At 40.8% G+C, this 22,528-nt stretch overlaps 1 protein-coding gene across 5 annotated transcripts in view; it reads left to right on the forward strand.

Moving 5' to 3' along the window:
• Positions 1-407: 407 nt before the first annotated feature.
• The window catches only part of si:dkey-178k16.1 (band 4.1-like protein 1), a 39,269-nt gene continuing 17,148 nt past the window's right edge, over positions 408-22,528 (forward strand). For 3 of the 5 annotated variants that reach the window (XM_068596895.1, XM_068596900.1, XM_068596899.1), the window contains exons 1-5: positions 408-692; positions 15,046-15,134; positions 15,460-15,609; positions 21,146-21,250; positions 22,370-22,412. In XM_068596895.1, the coding sequence (XP_068452996.1) occupies positions 15,063-15,134; positions 15,460-15,609; positions 21,146-21,250; positions 22,370-22,412 (370 nt within the window). In that variant the 5' untranslated portion in view covers positions 408-692; positions 15,046-15,062. Of the gene's footprint in view, positions 693-3,591; positions 3,703-15,045; positions 15,135-15,459; positions 15,610-21,145; positions 21,251-22,369; positions 22,413-22,528 lie in introns of all 5 variants that reach the window. The other 2 variants (XM_068596898.1, XM_068596896.1) reach the window with 2 other exon arrangements.

A 22,528-nucleotide genomic window follows, 5' to 3' on the forward strand; every position in this document is an offset into this window, starting at 1 on the left:
ACAGGTGCATAAATGGCATCCGAGGGCGCTCTAACACAGACAGGCAGCAGTAGTCTATTGTACTTTGCTAAAAGCTCAGCAGGTGTGCCCCCCCATTCATTTTATAGAGGTGGTGAGGCCTAATTAAATGTAATAAACAATTAGACATGACATTGACATGCAATAATGCTTCTACTGATGCAGAAAAGTAATTCTAGTATATGCATATACCCTATTCAAGTTTAAAATTATTTTTAAACACATTGCAATGCCTTATTCAACTGCCAGTGGAATCTTTTATTAAGTCTTTTATTTTGTATTTTTGCACGTGCGATATGACAAAAGCCCTAAACATTGTGCTTTACGGTGGGAACAATTGACCAGAATACAAGTAAGGCAAGTGGCAAGTGGCAAGTGGCAAGAGGCAAGAGGCGCTGCGTGGCGACAGCGGAGCGGTCCTCACATATCACGCACGACGTTAGGAGTTCCCTCGCTTTACGGTGAAAACGCCCCTCTATTCTCCTGCTAGCCCTTCCCGACCGTGAGCATCCCTGCCGGCTGGAGCCTGTCTGCTGTCCCAGCCTCGCAAGGGTGCACCTCCCGTGGCAGAGGAAAGGCGCTCCGGGGCGGTGGCGGCGCCCGTCTTCCAGATTCCTGCGATCTCAATGACCAGATTCTGGACTGCAGCGTGACACCCGGACCTGACAGGACAGGTAACATGCCTTCTATGCGTTCATCTGGTACCGTGACAGCGGAACAGGTGCATGCTGCATTTTGCCGGTTTGGAAATGACATTGTGGGCAAAGGAACGGGGAGCATCTTCGCGCCGGTGACAAGACTGGACAGAAAACCGTGCTCCGCATGCTCTGCAAAGACACCGCTTTGTGCCTCACGTGCAGTGGATGGATGGGGAGTGTTGCCACAGAGCTTTAATCGGAGCAATATGGTCGGCATGCCGGTTTAAAAGGCTGCATATAATCAGGGCATCCCTTTTTCCCATGCATATCAAGGCCCAGTAAGGCAGAAAGAGTCAGCAGGTGCACCTTTCTTATCGTGTACCGGATCACAAAGCGCCGGCTCTGCCCTGTTTCTCTCCATATCAAGCCCATTAATACGTGTTGTGAAGCGCTATTCTTTGGACATGCCATGTGCGTGTGTGTAAGGCTTGTGATTGTTCTATGTGGAGCTATAGGCTAACAGCTGATGCTCAAGATAATGAGCTAATTGAAGACGGAGTGTGTTGTCGCGGGTGTGGCAGAGGGGGCAGGCGTGGGCGCATCGGCAACCCGAAGGTCTGCTGAGCGGTTGCATTGCAGTGCCAGAAAGTGGACTATTACACTGGAATTGATCTGAAACTAGAATTAGAGGAGTATATTTAGGAAAAAAACTACTGAAATACTTTATATTCATCTGAATTACTGAAAACAAGGGGGACAAACTGATCTATCCAGCATACCATATTTTTCTATTAAATGCTATCATTAGGAAATAGGTGTAGGTAAATGTCTGTTAAAAAAAAACACACATTCAGTTTTCTGCAATGGGTTTAAAATATACTCATCATGAAAAAGTTTCAGGATGCATATCTATCTGAATTATTTTCATTGTCCAACATATTGGACAATTTATTAATGAAATGATACACACTTTGAGTTAATCATATATGTACAGTAGTCTGCGAGAAACATACAACTATGACGCATACTCTCACATTTTGAGGACAGAAACAAATAACCCACTACATTAACAATCCAAAAAGTTGATTCAGCAAGTTTTATTTCATCATGTCCAGACCAGTCGGACTGTAAAAGTTGCAATTATAAGTAATGCCTCCTTCTGTTCACCCTCATCCTACCCACACAGACTGGCAGTACTCGTGTATCTGGCTCATTTGCAGCCACGCCACAGGCTGTAGTGACTCCAAGACTCTGAATTTGTGGAGGCAGTCAAAGAGGGGGCAAAGTAGATCTAAAATCTATTCGTCTGTCCATCCGTGCCTCAGCCCTTTCATGCATCTTCCAGTCTCATTTTCTTTATTTCACCTGCTCCACATCCAGCTTCCCTGGTGTGTGTTACAATGGTGCAACCATAAGTAGTGTGTGTGTGTGTGTGTGTGTGTGTGCCTTTTTGCTTGCTCACATCAAAGAGCACAGCCTCTTCTGTGGATGCATCTTGTGATAAACACCTTCAGGAAAAATTATTGAATACATGTTTTCTATGCTGTGGTGAAGGTGGTTCAAGGAGTCTCAGGTAATACAATAATGGAATTGCATCATACATTTCCGAAATAGCAATTTGCTCTAAACCATGACAATGCAACAGACAGTCAAGCAAACTCTTCAGTTAAAACAAGAAGGGACAAGCAAGGTTATACGGCGACATATACATAGTGTTTGCAGGTGGTGACTCCATTACTTTCCAGGTCAATGTGTAACCTCTGTGCAATCTGTCACCGATGCATGTGCCGTAAGGGTAAAGGTCAGGTCATATGTTGTACTGCTGCAGGATACACAGATGTGTGCGTTTCTGTGCACGTAAATGCAACGTGCTTGTTTGTTTAAGGTAGAACACTTTGATACAATTCTCCCTGGAGTCCTATTTCAAGTCATCCTGTGATCGATTTGCAATAGCTCATTGAAGCGGGGCCAGTGGTCTGTTCACAGCCAAATTGGAATTCTCCACAAGATAAACTTGTGCCGCTTAGAAGTGAGAGCGGCTTTCAAAGGCGTATTAAAGATAATAGCATTGAATGTAATGTCACTCGCATTATCAGCACAGATGATGTGTTGTGGGATGTGATGCCTAACTCTGCAAGACAGCCCATATTCTGATGATTGAACATGATATTTGCGTTTGGACTGCAATCCAGTCTGACATAGGTATTGGCCTCATGACACCTTAAACCACAAATCAATTACAATCATGAATTGAGATGGTTTTAAAATAAGAAAAAGTGCATTTTCTGTAGAGAAATAGTGTGATTGCAGAGAGCAGTATAACACATATAAATACCTTAAGTTTGCCTTAAACTGCAAACAAAACTGAACGATGTATATGTAAAACTTTGGATCCTTCTGCTTGATTTTGATAATACCAGCAAAGACTCTTATTAATGAATCCTTCAACCACAAAATGATATGTATCCATTTATAATCCGGTGTTACCTTGATTTACTGAGGAAAACAGAGTTTTTCTCGCATGCCTCCACGGCGAACGAATTCAAGGTCACAGAAGGTAAAAAATTGATATGCAAATGGTTTATTAGTTGGGTGAAGTGTTCCTTTAAGTTATGAGCAGCTGTGCTGACTAGATTTGTCTTTATTTCCAAGCCCCACATTTGAATACTCATGGCATTACATCACTTTGCATATACATGAATAGCGTCTTAAAGACTGAATGAACTCTTTCATAAAAATAAAAAAATCCACCTACCATTTTTACTTTGACAGGTACATCACATATTGTATATTGATTTTAACCAGATGTGTGGACAACAAATAACCCTTCACAGGGTGGTAATTAACATGCTAAAAAAATGTATTACATATTATAATCACTCTATCTACATCTCTGTTTTCACCGACCCTTTGTGTTTATGGCAAACCATTTTAGAGCAGCCTGAGCAGACATCCCACTTCAAGCGGTCGGTGGTCCCCTTCCACCGTCTCCACCGGCTCCACCGGCTCCACCAGGTCACTTTACTACGCCCACCACATGTCTCCGGTACAGCGACACCCTGTGATTGCTCACCTCTTCTTTAATCTTATGGCTTGTGATATGTCAACGTGCAAAAATAATTCCTAAATGCTGTTGTCTATTTCTTTATCTTATTTTGATATGCTTGGCAGGCGATGTTAGGCGAGGGTTCCCATGGTAACTGCATTTTAAACAGGCTCGCCTGAAGTCTCTTTGTTAACCATCGTTAGTGGTGACACTCCTCTCTTTGGTGAGATTGATGAAAAAAAAAAAATTGAACTCTGCTGCAGGCACAATGTGGTGCCTGTCATTTTCCTGTCATTGTGGGGAAGACAGACGCTATGTTTTGTTGTTCTTTCATTTGACTCTGAAAGCAATGAGAGAAGTGGAGGAATATTCAGTGTGTACACTGTGAGCATGCAGGAAATGCTTTTACTGAGGGAATTGGAAAAAGTGGTTGCTCTCGATTTAATTGAGCTTGACTTGTATTCAGGTGTAATTATCTGGGAGTTGCAGGGCTTGATAGATGTATTTTTCTAAATAAATCCTTATTCAATCCAAATGTCTGCAACGCATTGTATTGTGGTTCTTATAATGAACGAGAAACATGGACAATGTACATTTAGGCACTCCCGATACTTTCTTCTGTACTGTGTCCAGCTGAAAACATAATGATTACCAGGCTGCTTGAATAGAGAATAAGAGCTGCACCTATTTGACGTAACACAATAAAGAAAATAGCACTGAAAGAGAAGTAACTCAGATTATGTTGTGCCAAAGAGGTGCAGATTCCACTCTATGGTTCAGTGCTAAGGTTGAGAAGTTGTATTATATTGCACTATTTTACTCACTGTACACACGATAGGCTCTGTAAAAAGAAGTACGGTATACTTAGTCTCCAGTCTGCCTTGCTTTGTCTTATTGTTGTATTGTTAGCCACTGAGGGTATCAACATGTCAACACGTCTCCGAATCAGTGTCATCCAAGGCAAGGCAAGTTTGTTTGAATAGCACATTTCAACAACAAAGCGATTCAAAGTGCTTCACATCCACACTCGTGCCTCTACAGTAGTGGTGGTTGTGGAATAATCCTATTTTTGATCGGGGAAAAAAATCAAAATACGCAATGTGAGCATACCAATCATGTTCGAGGAAATCAAATATCGTTTGACCTTTAATGCAATGTTCCCAGGCCTTGTTACATATCCTGACACGACCCCTTCAGTAAATGGATGTAACATTATTTTGTGGTGTAGAATGGAGGACGTTGACTTTTCCGCTTGTGTAAACCAATTAATATTTAAGATGTTCATCTCATAAATTAAACGATGCATTCAGACAGCTCATTTTGAGAGATTCTACTGCCTGATTTGTTTTAATAAGTGAGGATTAACTCTACAATGACCCCCCTCCTGTTCTAATAATTTTGATATGCACATTTCTCTCACCTTCTTTGACTCCAAGCTATGATGAAGCAGACACCGTTTGTAATCACACTATCTGTCTATTCATATCAGCTCAAGAAGGGGAACTTAGCACTGCAGATGTTGAAGTGTAGCAACTATTCCAACCTCTGCAATTCCCCTTGCTGTACTGCAGACCCTTCCCACGTCGACGCAGATAGCGCAACTTCCTCTGGGCTTGCTTTCTCTTGGGGAGGATGAACTTGCAGCCTCATTAGTTTCCACGTCGTATCATTTATCTCTTTGGGGGGTGACGTGATTTGCAGCAGACTTAACAGTCGTGCTACGCAATCTGCTTCCAAGACTGCTGAGTGCCAAAGGTTTGGAGAATGTGTATATGTGGTTTCACCTAAACAAGGACATCTTGCCACTCCCACTTTCCCAACCCCCACAGTCCTGTACTTGGCTTCCAAGAGCCAGCCTCTGCCCAGCAAGGATTGATGGACTGGCTGTGTATTCCATTAGAAGGGAGCACTGATTATAAAGCTGAGATATGGAGAGAGCTGCATGATAAAATGGCAAGGCTCATTGAGAAATGTTCAGTGATTGGCTAATGCAGTTGGTGGCTTCTGTGTATGTCAGTGGACGTACCGCCATGTAGCATAAGGAAGCTCTAGCGTAAGTTCAGTTACTCTATCACGCCTGGAGTTTATTTCTCATACATCTGCCATTCACTCCACATGTATGCTCACTCATAATTTCCTTGCTGTCATTGTTCATGGCTGTCAATCATATCAGCTGTTCTGATCAGCAGGTTTCTTTTATCCAATAGCACAATGACACAATTACACCGTTAGCCTATCATCTTGCTGCTATCTCTTTTTAAATATAATTGGCTCTCTACCTTCAGTACGTTCATGCTGCTGTTACGCAGCCCTCCACCTCTTCATCTTCGCCCATCTTTGCAGATCATTCTATTAACCTCAACATCAGCCACCTCCACGGGGGGTTTATCTCGCTGCTGCTCAGGGCAAACGCCCAATGATTACAAAGAAATATAGGAGGCCGAAATGTAATGATTTTTTTTTTGTGGCTGTACATTTTATTGCCTTTAAGCAACGGTGGCTGTTTTAGACATTAATAATGTGAATTGTATCGCTGTTCAAGCTAGTAGCAGTGATCATCAAGACAGTCTTGATACACTGCCCTTATATTGTACATGTATAATGTTGGATTACAAATGTGAGTAAACTTATCAGTTGAAACAGCATAACATGTTGTATTAACAGGAGTCTCCAGCCATACTAGCATCTTTTTCGTGCTAATTTCAGCATGCTAACATGCTGATGTCCTCTCGGCTGTGAGCACTGTGGATGTCTGTACCTAATTTCATGGTAATCTATTCTGTAGTTGTCAAAATTTTGCACCAAAAAAACAAAACAAGTAAATTGTATAGTGAAGCTAGAGGAAATGTCAAGGGATCGCCAAAATCAATAAGATTCATCTTCTGCTGGAGACGATCCTTCCAGTAGTCCAAGAGATATTTCAGTCTGGACTAAAACAGTGGCCCAAACAGACAACCACTATTGCAATCCTTAGAGCAAGTGTAGCTACTAAACTTACACAATTACAAAACAAACCAAACAATCCCCCATTAGTGGGATTCTTAGACATTAAAATCAATGAATCAATTTGCGCTTTTCAAAGGGCACCACGGAGAGGGATTAACCTCCAAAAAATGGCATGAATCAATTAGTGCGGCCAACCTGTCCAGCTATCACCCTGCAAGACATCAAGGATACTTTTAAACTTGGCACATAATGAGGAGGACTCAATCCATATTTATCGTTGATGAGACATATCTCTTCAAACGTTTTGAAAACAGACAGATGGTTTGGTAGGAGCAAACTGTCTTTGTTTCCTCAGGACAGTAATATCCCTTTAAATCTCCAAATTAATGGACAGCCTAATTAACAGGACTAGAGTTTGGAGCGTGCTCAGTTAATTTTTGTGAATGATGTAGTCTCTAAAGATGTTCTGGTAAAGAAAGAACACTGCTCGGAGATCACAGAAAGCACATTTTCTGTGGGCCCCTGTCTGCAGCAGAATACACTGAACTTCTACCACTACCACTACTTTGTAACACATTTGTTCCAATATTAGTGTTTTTGCAATATTATCACTAAATAAAAAGAAAGAAAAAGCTTGAATGACCATATCTTGATGAGAAAAAATATCTTTGATAAAAGCTTTTCTGTGAAAGTGAGCATTACATGTGTTATTATTACCCACATATTAGTGAATCTGTCCACTGATGCACCTCTATGTAAAAAGACTAACAAAGTAGTGGACTTAAAATCTAACATGCTGAACAAAATCAGTGTCTTCATTACAGGGTCAGTTAACTATAATAAGAAAACAACAATAAAATCTTACAACATTATCACAACAATACATCCTCATGGCATCTAGCCATCCAGCTTCTCTGCAGCCAGATTGTCTGAGAAATGCTTGAGACGAAAATGTTTTTTCTTACAATAACAGCACATAGCTGTCAAGAAAAGAGTACAAATAGTTGAAGCAATCAGGTCTCATCTATGACGTTAAAAGCTGCACTTTAATATAAAAGCTGTAAAATATCAGTGGCTACCACAGTGAGAGGAAGATGGCTTCCTTGTTGTGCTGATGAGAGCTCTAAAAGCTGACACAAAATGTTTGAGGAATGTGTTTTGAATCTCAGAGGGTTATACCACTGGTTTTCTATCTAAATATAGGCTGGTTTAGAATAGGGATTTCTTGTGATATAACCTGCATTGAACATGGTTACTTCAGATTTCAGAATGGTCTTGACTTTCCAGATTTTCCTCTTTGTGTGAGATTGTAAACCACTTTTCTTACAAAGCTTTGATATTGTGACCAGAGGACGTGCTGATGACACTATGATTCCTGCTTTCGTCATCGTTTCGCTCTCACACAGTAGACTAGACTTCCTTTCTTCTCCAGTAGGCTGGTGTAGTTCCAGTTCAAGACGTTCCTGTTCTGAACAGGCGGCTTGCTTGGCCTCCTGTGTTGCTGCTGGCAGCTTTGTCGAGGAGCTCTCATCCAAACAATTTCACACTCAACACTGAGCTTGAGCAGTACACCAAGGATGAACTGTTGTTGAGAAAATCTAAGGACATACATACATACATACATACATACATACATACATACATACATACATACATACATACATACATACATACATACATACATACATACATACATACATAGCACATACAAATAAACAAAAAACACACACACACACACACACGCACACACACACACACACACATACATACATTCCTACATTTTTAGCACATACATAATTGCCTCATACTGTGTTGGCCTGTTAGCAGCTGACGCCTGCCTGAAGACGCATTCATTTTGTCGGCCTCTAAATTGACAGACTGTCTCTTAGTCTTAGAGACAGCATGAAGACATATAGGCAGAACTTTATGATGAATGGTGCATCATGGCCTTCAGTCTGCCCTAAGGATGATCAACCATCATGTCTGTTACTATCTGCCAATTTATCTGAGCTGCCCCGCTGCAGACTATGAGTGTTTTCAGGGGTCACATTGTCTGTATTTTGCTTCTTTTTGTTCAAGAGGCATTGGCGTTGAGTTTGATACCTCCTTCCTCTTGCAGTTGATTCATGCTTACAGCAGGACAGCAGCGATGCTCAGTAATCATCACTATATGGACTCTGGAATGTAGAAAGCACCGAAAATCCTCTACTATCCACTTTATCCTATCCTACAGAAAGAGTGACAAACGAGGCTGATCGAGTCCAGAATGACTTGACCCATTGATAGGAAAGTCTATATGCACCTGTGTGTGTGTGTTTCATACAACAAAGGAACTAAGCTGAATCTTGCATATATCTATGTCTTATCTTAAAATATGTTCACTAGATCAGCTAAACACAGCTAATCTTTTTGATGCCTGCAGTGTTTTGTAACACTCTAGAATATGCACTTCATATGGATACAAAGCCCATTCATTTGATTTGAAGATACAATCTGTTCTTTTTGACAGAGATACCGTACATCATAGACATTTGATTTGTCATCTTTGACAGTAAATATTTCAAACAAAGTGTGATGTGATGGAACATGTTTAAAATATGGAGGCAAAAAAATTGTCATGGAAAAATACAAGTTTGCAGATGTCTCATATTTTAACGCAGTATTGGACCATCTGTACACTCTTTGATAGCCAGCCAAGGAGGAGCACATGACTCATTGCTGCCTCCCATAAAGAATGAAGTGCAGGGTTGATGCAGGTGAATTTACTTTATGTTAAGATGCAGCAAAAAAGATCAGGTTGTTTCCGCTCTACTTCAGGTTGACTGGTGGGTGCCGGGGTTTCATTCTGCAAGTCAAAGATACATACACATGGTGAGACTTAAAGCAAAACAGGTGAATTTAGGAATGACATTTTTTTTTGTATGTCTGGTCAAATGTTCAAGGCTGCGGGGGGTAGCAATCGAAGGACATGCTATTTGAAAAATCTGAATATTGTTGAGATTGTCAAAAAGATTATTAACATCAGTAATGAGGTGCAATTCAGTATGACAGTTGACAAATGACTCAGTCAAGATAAAATCACACTCAAGAAGCCTTTGATCCTCTGAACTCTTACACAGGTGTTTTCAATTGATCTGGCTGATAAGACATCTTCCCAGGACTGTGCGGGCATGTGTAGTAGACTAATTTATTGACATCCTCCTGAGTCTCCTGTGGGCTTTGTTGCACCTAAACGGGCAGGATCAACTACAACGTTGTGATTCGTCTTGCGAACTGTAGATTTGTGACCTCTGAATTTACAATCAAAGGTGAGGCCCACATTCAGCCAAAGAGGCAATATGGATTCCAGGTATTCATGTCATTTTCTCCTACTCTTGCACAATTTACCTTATTGGGATTTACCATTAAATAATTAAAGATATTCATGAAGTTGTTTCTGCGTTGGGGAGGGTCACGACTCACGATTATATCAAACAACCTGAAAACTTGGTTTTGAATCTTAAAGCAGTTATAAACAATATTTTTTAGTAACACTGAGACAAACGTGATGTGTAATGTGATAGGGATGGCTCATGGTGACTAACACATAGAGCATTTTATTCTACTTTGCAGCTCACCTCATCTCTTCAGAGCTTTTTTCAGTTCATTGTTTGTTTTCCTGTCTGAACTGTGTGGGTTGATCTGATTTGTCTAACAGTGGCATCTCCCTGGCAACATAAGCAAACCATCCCACAGCTTCTTAATTCTGATTGGTGCACGGGTACATGTCCATTTAAGATATCGCCTCTTTCCAACAGTGCCTCGCCCACCTCTGAACTTCAAAACAGCAAAATATGTGATAGTATGTACGTGAAATGATTAAAATGATTGTAACTTCAGTTTAATAGGTTCTCAGGACCTTTAACATAGTGATTTGTGGTCATTCAAACAGTGAGAATTGGCTGGAAAGCTTCCCTTGTTTTTCTATCGATATCACATCGACTTCTGTGTGTTCATGTCTCATGCAATTACCATCATTGGTAGTTTGGGACTGATAAGACCTTTGGTTAGTTGTAAATGCAATCCGTTTTCATCAGAACGGAAACACATTTAGAGCTCGCCAGACAGAAACACACACACACACACACGCACACACACACACACACACACACACACACACACACACACACACACACACACACACACACACACGCGGACACACACAGTTTTGTCAAGTGTTTTGATATACATCAAATAGACAACAACCCTACTATATAAGCGCTTTCGCAAATATAGTCTGACACTGTTTCCATTTGGGCCATACACTTCTGAAGTACAAATGAAAAGTATTAATACAAATGTATTTCTGTCTAATTTAAGTAAAAATAAGCCAACTCATGCAACTATTTCCGGAGTCCTCCAACCCTGCACATAGTTTTCAGAGCATCACCAACCTGGATGCTGTCATACATCACAAAGACTTTCCTTAACGTTTGCTCTTTGAAGTTCAAGAACCAAAGGGCCCCATGAATTTGTGGAGAAAGACCTTTAACAGTAGTCTGTTTGAAGATAGTGACTGAATGTTGAGTGTAAGCAGCCGCAGCAACTCATAGTTCTTAGTCTCCATCATCTCCCTCACACAGATGATTAGGTGTGCAGAGACCAGAACTGATGAGAAGCAGGAGTGATTGAATCACAAATTGACCCAAATGAAAGAATTGATCGGCTTCACTACGACGTGTGTGAAAAGAGTGTCCTAATGTGTGTGTGTGTGTGTGACGGGGTTGACATTTGAACTGTTATTGCAATCGGCAGATCTGATTGGCTCAGTCGATGGATGTCAAGGTGGACTCAAAAATTAGAATCTTTATTTTTTAATATGTAACAGAGAGTATGAAATTAGTGTTTGTATGAAATGTATAGCTCAAGGACAGTATGTTATCAACACTTTACAATTCAACAAGTCATGCCAGCAGCTTGCAAGGTCGCTATAGTTGTCTTTTAAGCTCAATGCAACGATCAGCCTCCAACTGCACATGTGGCCCGCGGCATGCTACTAAAACAAAAATGTTCTAGTGGACAGTAAAGTCATGGGGACCATTTCACAAACGCATAATTAAGAAATGCATGATAACAGAACAAGCTAGGGTTAAATTAGTCTTACTGTATACATTTCACGTTGTCAAGCCAGGTTAAGTTAAGCCAGATCTAAGTGATTCAGATATGAGCTTTCTTCAACTGATCAGAAGGTTGAGCACAGATATGTATCTGTGTTTTTTATTTAAAAAAAGGCAAAGTACATACTTAAGCACATGTAAAAATTGTAAAACAAAAACCACAGCTTAATCCGTTTTTGTGAAATAGCCTGATGCTTGGCCAAATAAACCAAGCTCATTAAGAATTAGTATTGTACAAAAGATAATTATGACAATATTATGACATTATAATGTAACGTCATAATGTATCTTGTAAAATTTAGTTTACAAGCTGTTATGATAAAACTGCCATGTATTTGCCGATATGACTAATTATGTCATTCAATTATTAGATGACTTTCGTTTTGTGATAAACGTTAAACTAGTGTCAATGCAAAGCTATACTACTTTGATGAATTTCTAATCGTAATTTCGATTAAAAAATGTATTTTGAAAACATAATTACCATTACATTATTATAGCAATACTAAAGGATTCCACAAAACATCGATATATTATAATATTTTATATTTAACCAGCTGAAATGTTCAGTTTCATTATTGCATAAATGTGAGTTGTATGAGACAATTGTACACCTAGAAATCTACTTTGGAAAATGTAAAAACCTTACTTGTATTTCCACTTAAACCTGAAACATTAGAAAATGTTAATATTGTATATAATATACAACCATAATGAGAACATCCTTTGAAATCAATTTATGTAATTATTCATTAATTAGATTAATCAAACAACCCCCAGGCCCTTTAAAGTTGTGGAGGAACACTGCACAGTGTGAGTGTGACATCTGCAGCCTCAGTGGTGCCAGACAGCTCGCCTCTTTGATCCAGCTTCCTCATGCAGAGGAAGGCTGACCGATCATGAAAGCTGAGACGTACTGCGCTCCAGTCTCCCAAATTGTAAACACAGATATGTGGTCAAACAGCTGGTTAAGAAAGGAATAAAATAATTAGGACCTCTTATTTGTGAAAATGGAAAAATACCATCATATCTCTTCATGGTTTACAACACATGAAGTTTCTGTGTTGCTCCTCCTAGTATATCATGACAGTTTTCCCTGGAAGCTTTGTATTTTCTTTTTATTGGAGCTTCCAATGTTACGTCCTCACTAATCCCTTCTTCTCATTAACTTATTGCCCTATAATATGCTTTTTTTTTGCATTTCTAATACTCAGGCATTAAGGTGTAAACACCATCACAGTTATTCTGATAAGGTACATATTTAGACCAGTTGATATATTTTCATTTTTAAATCAACAACTTCATAGTGTAGTTTATATGACAGTTTACTTTTAAGTGAAAAGCTCTTTATGGATTGTAAGCCATTTTACGTATAGTCAATGATGAAGTAGACTTCAAACAATATTACGCATGCATTAGGCTGACAAATTTCCTAGAGTTACTTGAGAAGACATTTTTTACAGTAAACATGTAGAGTTGGCACACATTGTTTCTCTTGAGGCTGAAACATGTAGGTCTAAACTATATACTTGAGGAAAGTAACACCTTTTAAATGTGGCTATTGCCAATGTATACTTTTGGCTAGGAACTTTTTAATATCCTATAAATATAAAATTCAGCTGACATATAAATAATAGTAAACCTGTGACCCTGAGATTACTTCTCAAACTGAAACTCCATATTTACTCTTTGCTCATTGGTTTCTCTTAGCTTTCCCACCTAATCTGAATGTCAGCCACGGTCACCTGCAGAAACAACAAAGGGAAGGAGTCCAGCTTGAGTATTAGCAGTGACGAGGCTCATCCAGATACTATATCAGCCTTGTTGAATGTCTCTCTTCTTTCCCTGGTGTCTCTCTCCCCTCAACCTCTGCCTTTAATTCAGTTCTACTCTTTCTGTCTCACCCCTTCCACCTTCTCTCTCTCATTCTCTAACCCGGTGTGTCTGCTGTCTTGTGCCGTGCCGCAGGGCTCTCTGACTGGTATAATTTATGCTATCTACTTTGCTAGTGTGAGAGGAGAGAGTCATGAAGCCGGCACTCTTCATGCAGAGTGCTCCTGTGGGAGTCTGTGAGCCAGCTCTGACTGAGCTACCCTCTCTTTCTCTTTCACCATCTCTCCATGAACAGTGCAATTACCATGCGTTTGAAGAAGACACTCAATCTGTATGGCAGTACAGGATAATTACAGATACCACATAGCAGCTGTCAGCTGCAAAGACATACTGCATGTGATAAAACAACGCAGGTATCTGTTCTGTGGTCAATACTTCACCAACAAATTATCTTTTGTCTTTTGAATTTCTCACTCTGTGTTACATCGAATTCTTGAACAAAACTTTGGTTTTGCATAAATTTAACAAGAACAAAACTATGTTAAAATCCATTTAAAAACTCTCTCTCGTATCATGTAATAAAATAAAATGTCATCCGGTGTACCATATTGCTTTACATTGTGGTATGCTAACGGGTTAGCGCAGCGACTTAGCCCATAACAGCACTGCTGCAGCCAGTAAACTGCTGCTGCTCTTATGCCTTATGGCGTCCACACAGACAGCATTGCTGTCAGCCCTCAACAGTATCATAATTTTCACTATTTTTCATCTATTTTTGCTGAGAAAGACCTCGAAAGACACATTTCTAGATGAGCAGCTTGCAACAAATGAGCCTTATTGCTCACGGTTCTTGTGTCTTCTGTGCAATAATGCTAACATCCAACATCTTATCGAACTCTTTTTTTCATGTGGGTTAAGATGTAAACGGTGATGTTAACAGAAGACAAAAACATATTGCAGAGAAACTACTGTAATGTGAGGTCATATCGCCAAACCCTATCCTGAAAATGTGCATTCCTACTAAAAAGCTTGTGCAGGCACACTATTTTCCTTGTGGGTTCAACGTGTTTGAAGTAGTGTGGTTTCAGAAAAGATGCATGTGTATCAGAAGTACTGAGTTGAGTTGTGTGAGAATTTGCAAATGAACATTTTGATGGTTATGCTGTTCATCATTTTGCGTCAATAATTCAAAATTCACAGACTGGGTAATTGTTTTTTTTGGGGGTGAAAGTATTCCTTTAAGTACATATTTTGTATTCTGTGAACAGTGTTTTGCCAATGTTTCATGAGTCTATATTAGTAATTAATACTTAGACAGGATATATGGCAGCAATAAACACTAAACAGTTTTTTTTTTGTACCAGGAAAATAGTTGATGTTGATTGAATATGTTTCTGTGTGGTTGCAGGACAGCAATACATTTCTATGACAACCGAGACGGCTTTGGCGGGGGAACTAAAGAGCGCAATGGAAGGGGACGCCGTGAGAACCAATCAGGTGGGAGTGCTGTTAAACTCACAGCAGCTGTAGATCATTTCACTCAGGCCTTTCAATAACTCAGAAGCCTTCAGCATGTTTGATATGCAAGGCAGCAAGGTCCTCTGCCTGTGCCAGCAACTTAACATCTCAGCATCTTAAAGCAGCAGCTCATACTACATCATGCATTTGATGATTGCCTCATATGGTCAATGATTTGGGATTTAAATCACTTTGGAAAATAAGTACATAATGCCTGTTGAGACTGAGAATTCAGACATTTGAATAAAAGTAAAAGCATGGTGTTGAAGTTTGCACACTGGTGGATGGATTTTCTCTCTCCAAGGTTCCAGAGGACCAGGGGGACATGGATGATAGCTCAGAGAAGACCCCCAGCAAAGCCTCCAAATCCCCCCAGAAAATCACCAAACGGCCCAAGACCGTCCCAATCAAAGTCACTCTACTAGATGGATCCGACTACGAGGCTGGAGTTGAGGTACACTACTCGCTTTTCATCAGCAAAGGATGTTGAACATGGCTGATCAATCCATGTGAAAAAAATGCAGATTTTGTGTTCTAAGACAACAAAGGTCTTAAACGTATTTGTATAATTTACAGCAGTAATAGTAACAACAGATAGGTGAGGCAGGAGCAGTCAGACAATCATAGAGGTTTGCACCCAAACAATTATAAATTATATAAATGTTACCCAAATGTTTCACAGACTGACTTTCTTGTCCAACTTTGACTCGCAGTACTTGCCGTAGTTCTGTTTGCACACAGTATTCATGAGCAATGAGGGATTATCATCAACAATTGAGATCCTTATAAGTGAATTTCTAACTGCGCCTTTATTTTATGCAAACTTGTAATTGTCCAAAAACCTGAGTGGAAACGCCAATAATGTTTGCACTCTGCTCAGGTGCATAGTTGATTTGAAGAAAATACAGACTTAAAGACTTTGTGAATACATATCATGACGTCACTAAAGCTTACGCCACTCAAGCCTCCTTTTTATTGAAGAGATGAAAAATAGTAAAGGAATAAAAGATTTAAAATGTAACACATGAAACATCATATTCCCATCATGTTTTCTACATTGTATTTACTGGTTGCAGGTTGGACTGGCGCTCTTTCATTGTGATGTTTTGTTTCGCCCTCGTCTTCAACAGTAGGGTCTTTAGGGGCGACTGTGGTTCAGTGGTAGAGCGAGCTCATCCTTCAATCAGAGGATCTGTGGTTCAATCCATATTGATGTCCTTGGGCAAGACAGAAATTGCTCAGGCTGGGCCTGCTGTGTATGAATCGTCCTGGTGGGCAGGTGGCACCTTGCATGTTAGTCCCTGCCATCAGTGTCTGAATGGGTGTGAACGATGCAGTGATAAAGAGCTTTCAGTGGTCGGAAACTAGAAAAGCCCTGTACAGTCCATTTTGCACCATAGTGCACCAATTGTTTATCTTGACATAGCTGCTAATAGTATCATAAAGTAGAGGAGTGGAAATGCTTTAATTAGCTTTTTGTTTCTCTCAGAAAATATTTGCTCCACAAATGGATGGACACTTTCCTACTAACGTTTTACCACCAGATGAAATGGTTTAGATCTTGTTGAACTGCTTACTTGTAACCCTGACTCAGGATTGTATAGTAGCATAGTACTACTATACCTGCATGGCTATCTCCAGAAACTCTGGGAATAATGTTAAAGATAAATCTTTCTTAGCAAACTATAAATTGGGGAAAAAAACTTCCAGATTAAATCCTGCAGACATAATTACAAATATGTGATGATGTTGTTTTGCAGTGCTATTAGAACACAATTTGGCTGTTTCTTCACACTGAAATGCACACCGGCTTAAATTTCATATCTCCCTGTGCAGGGTGACTGGGAATGTATCATTTTGAGAAGCTGGTGTACATCTCCCCATTCGAACACAGCCCTTGACTCAGCACACCGTGGTGCGCCTCAGTAGGATTTAGTCTCCCTCGGTAATACATGCTACACTGTTGCTATTCTCACAGAGAGGGCGAATGACGGGCGGAGCGAGGTAAGACGAGCTCCGCATTGTTGGGGGATGGAAGGCTCAGATGAGCAATCCTCGGCTTCCATAAATCATGACTTTGTAGCCTTTTGTGTTTGTAAACAGACGGGCGTAGCTTTTGGTTTATTTGAATTTCGCAGAATTAGTTTGGAGAGAATTAATCTGCGTGGCAGGACTGGTAGAGTCAAAGGGGGCGTTTCACACCAGAGGGATATCCTGGTCAGGATTTACAGAGCAGTGGTGAATCCCATTAAAGCCAGCACTGAAACCCCATTGGCTGCTGCTGCTGATGGAGTGTGATGTGTGACAGGAATGATCTTGTTGGCTCAACCTCATTCATGTCACTATTCCTTTTACGGCTTACTGCCTCTCACATGACCTCACATATTTTACTTCTGAGTGGAGAAATATGTCATGAGTGACCGAGGCATCGCACACACGGTCTCCTTCAACTCGACCCTTTGCTCTCCCTCTGTCTTGATTATATGCAGGCATACACACACTCACATTTCTTCATGTCACCTGGGCAGTGACACTACAGGTATTGGGGCTTTGACAGGAAATCCATACGGTTGACAGATGAGTGCTCTTATGTTTGACCGGGGAGAAAATAGAATGGGAGAAGGAAAGCGGAGGAGGAAAAGAAGAAGAAAGTGGGGTAGGCAGAGGAGGAGGATAAGACATAGATGGAGTGCTTGCTCGGAGTATGTATGCGACTGTGTATATCACCGTTTGTGCATTGGAGAAACAGAGAGCGGGGACACATTGATGAATGCAGTGAAATCATTGCTTTAATGACGGTCATGATGTCCACCGAGTGAGCATGCACTGATGATTAAAACACAGAGAAGCAGCCGGAGCCTCCTATTGATGTTTGGCTCCCAACATTATAGATATTGATCAAGCCCAGTGCATTTGTCACGTTCTTAACCTAATGCCGTACTTAAAAGAAAGATTCTTAAGCACCGTGCTTACAAACTCCAGCTATTACTTTCCCTAAAAGACGTCTTGAATGAAACATTTGGCATCCTAATAAAATCCTGAGGAGACCATTGAACCAATATGTTTAACTACTTAAACTTTGGCCGAACACAATTTTCTTTGCAGGTCCATAAATTGTTAATGCTCATTTCTACTCTTCATTCACTTCTGCTGGTTAACCACATGGCCGTGTTTCCACTTTACTGGAGAGGCATGGCTGTTTGGGGTCTGCAAAGCATTCTGGGCCACCGGTTTTTAAGAGCGCAGCTGCTGATGCTGACCAGCTTAGCTATTTAAGAAGTGCTTTTCAGTAATATTATATATCTTGTTCTGACACTGGTAGACCATGATTATTTTTCTGCTATGAGTTGCTTTTCCCTTGGGACGCAGCAGTAGCAATAAACATGCAGTATAAAGTGGGACCACAACTACTGTATGCAAGCACAGAATAAAAGCTTTAAATCTTCAGTCCAGAGTGCTCGTCATTCTTACATTCAAAGTGTCTCCATAAATGTGAAGTTCTTGTGGTTCACGAGATTCATGACACTGGGACTATAAGCTCGGCCTTCTTAAAGGATGATAACACTTTATCGCCAAGATATTCTGCATAATTTCTCCCCATTTAGTCGCACCCACCAACATGTTTCCCTGTAGCATTTAGCTCTCTTGTCGTACATTGCCAACTGCAGACCTGAGCCTCTGAAGGTGAGCGCACTCTCTCGCTCTGGAGAGCTTCACTGTATACCAGCCAACGCTGGAACACAACCTGAAGGGCAGCCGTTCTTGCACACTGCACACGCTGAAGAGCCAGCTCATTTCGGAAGTGCCTCGAGCGGAGGACTTTTATTGTTTGGGAACTTTCAAACAAATCTAATATATTTTTGAGGCTTTCTTTTCAAAGTGCTCATGAGCCAATCTTGGTGAACAAGTCGTTAAAGTAATGAAATTACTCTGGAACCAGAATATATTTTGTCCCCGCGACTTCAATATCATTTAAATGTTTATTGCGTTCACATGTTTTTCCACCACGCTACACTTGGCTGTGATGCTGCTAGATGTCGCCATGTGTGAGGTCTGCAACACTATTTGCTTCCTTCGACTGAAATGTAAAATAGTCTTCTTGTGAATTCCAAAACTCAGCTTTTATGCTGTCACACTGTTTTATTAAAGGGCCTTCCACCTATTTTACACACAACACTCAGTTTACTCATCATGAGGAGAGATGTCCTGTGAAGACAGTTGTCAGATGTATTTTGTGGCTCTGGACGGAGAATTCTCATTTCTGAAAAAATAACCCCTGTGATGTCATCAGTCTTCAAATCTATGATGAAAAACCTGGAATAAAAACTGAAGCTGTGGGATTTGATCAAGAGGTCAAATGAAAGCTATTTAATATAGTTTCCTGCATATTGTGAGCTTTACCCTTGAAAGACACTTGAATGTGAAATTTGGGATATCTTGGCCTCTGATGCTATAATAATTGGTCTTCGGCAGACAAGTCGTTCTAAATCGTTATACTTCTCTAACTGCTGAATTTGATCTGAAGAAAGCCGATACATAAAGAAGCCACACCGACTCAGATTAACAGCATCTTCACAGTTTTGATTCCTAACTCTCTGCTTGCATTTCTTAAAGTGACTTAGTTCAACGGATGTATCCCCCCTCTCCCCCCCTTCTGGGCAGCCATTAACCCATTCACACACACGCACGGTCCCTCACGGGCGAGGCGATCGGCAAAATGGATTTCTAAGATTACACCGAATGGCTGCTAACACAATCAGTGCACAGAAACTAGCTGAAATAAATGTGATTGGAGCCAATTGGAGTGACGACTAAATCTCATCAGCAGCTCCGTGCGTGAACTGGTTGTCACGCTTGGGGGACCACCTGAGATGTGTGTTACAATTCAATTGTGTAAGGAAATCCAATACATGCGCTACAACCCAAAAATAAAATCAGCATTATCCTCTCACTGCATCAGTGTTTACATTATTTAAGGACAGATCACTACATAATGGTTCATTCATTGGTCTTTGTTACATATTTAGAAGGTATGCTGACTGTACTTCTCCTACGAGAGCGGCACAAAGCCCTGTGGTCGCCTCGTGGTAGCCAGAGACAGAGACAGTGTGAGGGCGCACGCACATGAAGAAGGGACCTATTACTTCTGTTTCCATGGTAACAGCTGCTTGGTTGCGTTGTCGCCATAGGAGCCAGGTTTCCTTAGGAGATGAATCTGGCGTGTGTGTTCCTCTTCGTGTGTGTTGCTGTGTGTCTGTGCATGTGTCTCTGGAATTTGGCCAAGGCCGTCTGTGCGTCCCACGGTTGCCTTGTTTTCAGCCCCCGAAGGGCTGAATAGAAAATGGGTGTGGTCTGTGGAAACGCCACCGATGCAAGATGCATTTCCTCCCCTTATATGGGCATGCAACAGGCGTAGCTCCTCCTGCTCGACAGGGGAGAGGACAGGCTGCAAGCTTCTCTCAGATCACATTTGGGGTGGATTTTTATGTCACAGATTTATTATGTTATGACGTAAAATATGAGTGAAGACTGTACTAAAATAATAGTGAGCTTTCTTTTACTGGATAATTACACATAATTATATAATGAATACAATATGGGTTTTAGAATAAATCATTTTACAAATATTTTCTTTCTCCAAGATTTGCAGCTTACTAATATGGAAAATGTAAACAGGAACTATGGAGAGAGAAAGAAGGCTATGACGCGCAACAAAGGTTATTGACTGGAGGTGAAACAGGGGCTGTGCAGTTGTACTGTATGAGTCTCAAGGACGAGGCCAGCAGACATTACCCAGTGCAGTGCATTATGGACTTGCATTACATGCTATCCTCCTCTTCTTGTCTTTTACAGTACATGACATTCAGACAAAATACACCTGCACTGTGTCACCTGCCCACTCGCTGTGTGTTCTTATCTTTGTGTGTGTGTGTGTGTGTGTGTGTGTGTGTGTGTGTGTGTGTGTGTGTGTGTGTGTGTGTGTGTAACAGAAATTTGCCAAGGGCCAGACCCTGCTGGACATGGTGTGTGGCCATCTGAACCTGCTGGAGAGGGACTACTTCAGCCTGACTTTCCAGGACACGGACAACGCCAAGGTCAGACACTAAAACACCGAAACACAAAGACATACACAGACATGCAGTAAGATATTTTACTTGAGGAAGTTCAAAGCTGATTCTGATTCAATATAATCATTCTAGGCTCTAAACCTCTGTAGCTCAAGGCAAACTGCAGCTGCAATTAAAACAAACACAGGACACCAATTTTGTCCCAAATTAGCAGCTATCCTAAATCGGCCTGTGTGAAGTTACAAATGTGCCTTACAAAAGAGCTTGCACATCCACACAGAGAAGGTGCATGCATGCACTAGGTGTTTACAACATTAAGTTCTTAGCCGTAAAATGTAATACAATAAAACCCAAAGAATTCTCCTCTGTGGTACAGGGCACTGTCGAGCGTGCATTTTTATTAGTTAACGATGTGTTTTTGAATCCATTATGGTTTGCAGGCATGCTTGTTAATTGTATAACATTGTATAAAGTCACTTTAGTTCTGATCATCTGTTCCAACGTTTCTTTTATTCAGGGATCATCACTCATGATATTTGGGGTAGTTTAGCTCCTTTCGTGGAGAATAGCTAGAGTCCAAGGCCAAATCTATGTGTGGACATTGAATTTGTCATGTTTCTTGATACTTGCTTCTAATAGTTTATTTACTTCTTATTGGTCACTGATTTTCGAGAAAATATCCTTTCAGCCGAGCAGCCCATTTATCCAGACTCTTTTTCCAGGTGTCATGAAGCAGTGAGTCCCCAGTTGCCCTTTTCACCGTGCTTAACCACTCACCGTCTGAGAGTGGCATGCATGACCTTTAACCTCATAAAATGTGATTAGAAAGTATGGCCTTTTAAAAATGGTGCACCAGGTCGACAGTGCACTATGAAAGCTCTTGTGACATTAAGCACAGGGAGCTGGACTCAACTGGCATTCATAGCCTCAATATTGATGCTTTCAGCATTTATAGAAGCCTTTATCCATTTTCTTGTAGCATGAATATATTTGTCTTTCAACTAGGGAATATATATAGAAAGATGTATAAAAAGAGAAGAGCAGCCACTGCTTTAAAGTTCTTGAAGGGACACGTAAACTGTGAATATGGATGATTTTGCTGATGTTGAAGAGTCTAAGGGGATTGTCTCTTTCTTTCGTTATCAGCATTGGTTGGATCCCTCAAAAGAGATTAAGAAGCAAATTCGGGGTAAGTGCAGCAAACACACGCACACACACACACACACACACACACACACACACACACACACACACACGCACACACGCACACACGAGCAGTCCACAAAACAACCTTTCTGGGGATTT

This window comes from Clinocottus analis, unplaced genomic scaffold, assembly GCF_023055335.1.
Source record: "Clinocottus analis isolate CAN_PGR_092001 unplaced genomic scaffold, fCliAna1.0.p SCAF_4, whole genome shotgun sequence".
Classification (NCBI taxonomy): Eukaryota; Metazoa; Chordata; class Actinopteri; order Perciformes; family Cottidae; genus Clinocottus; species Clinocottus analis.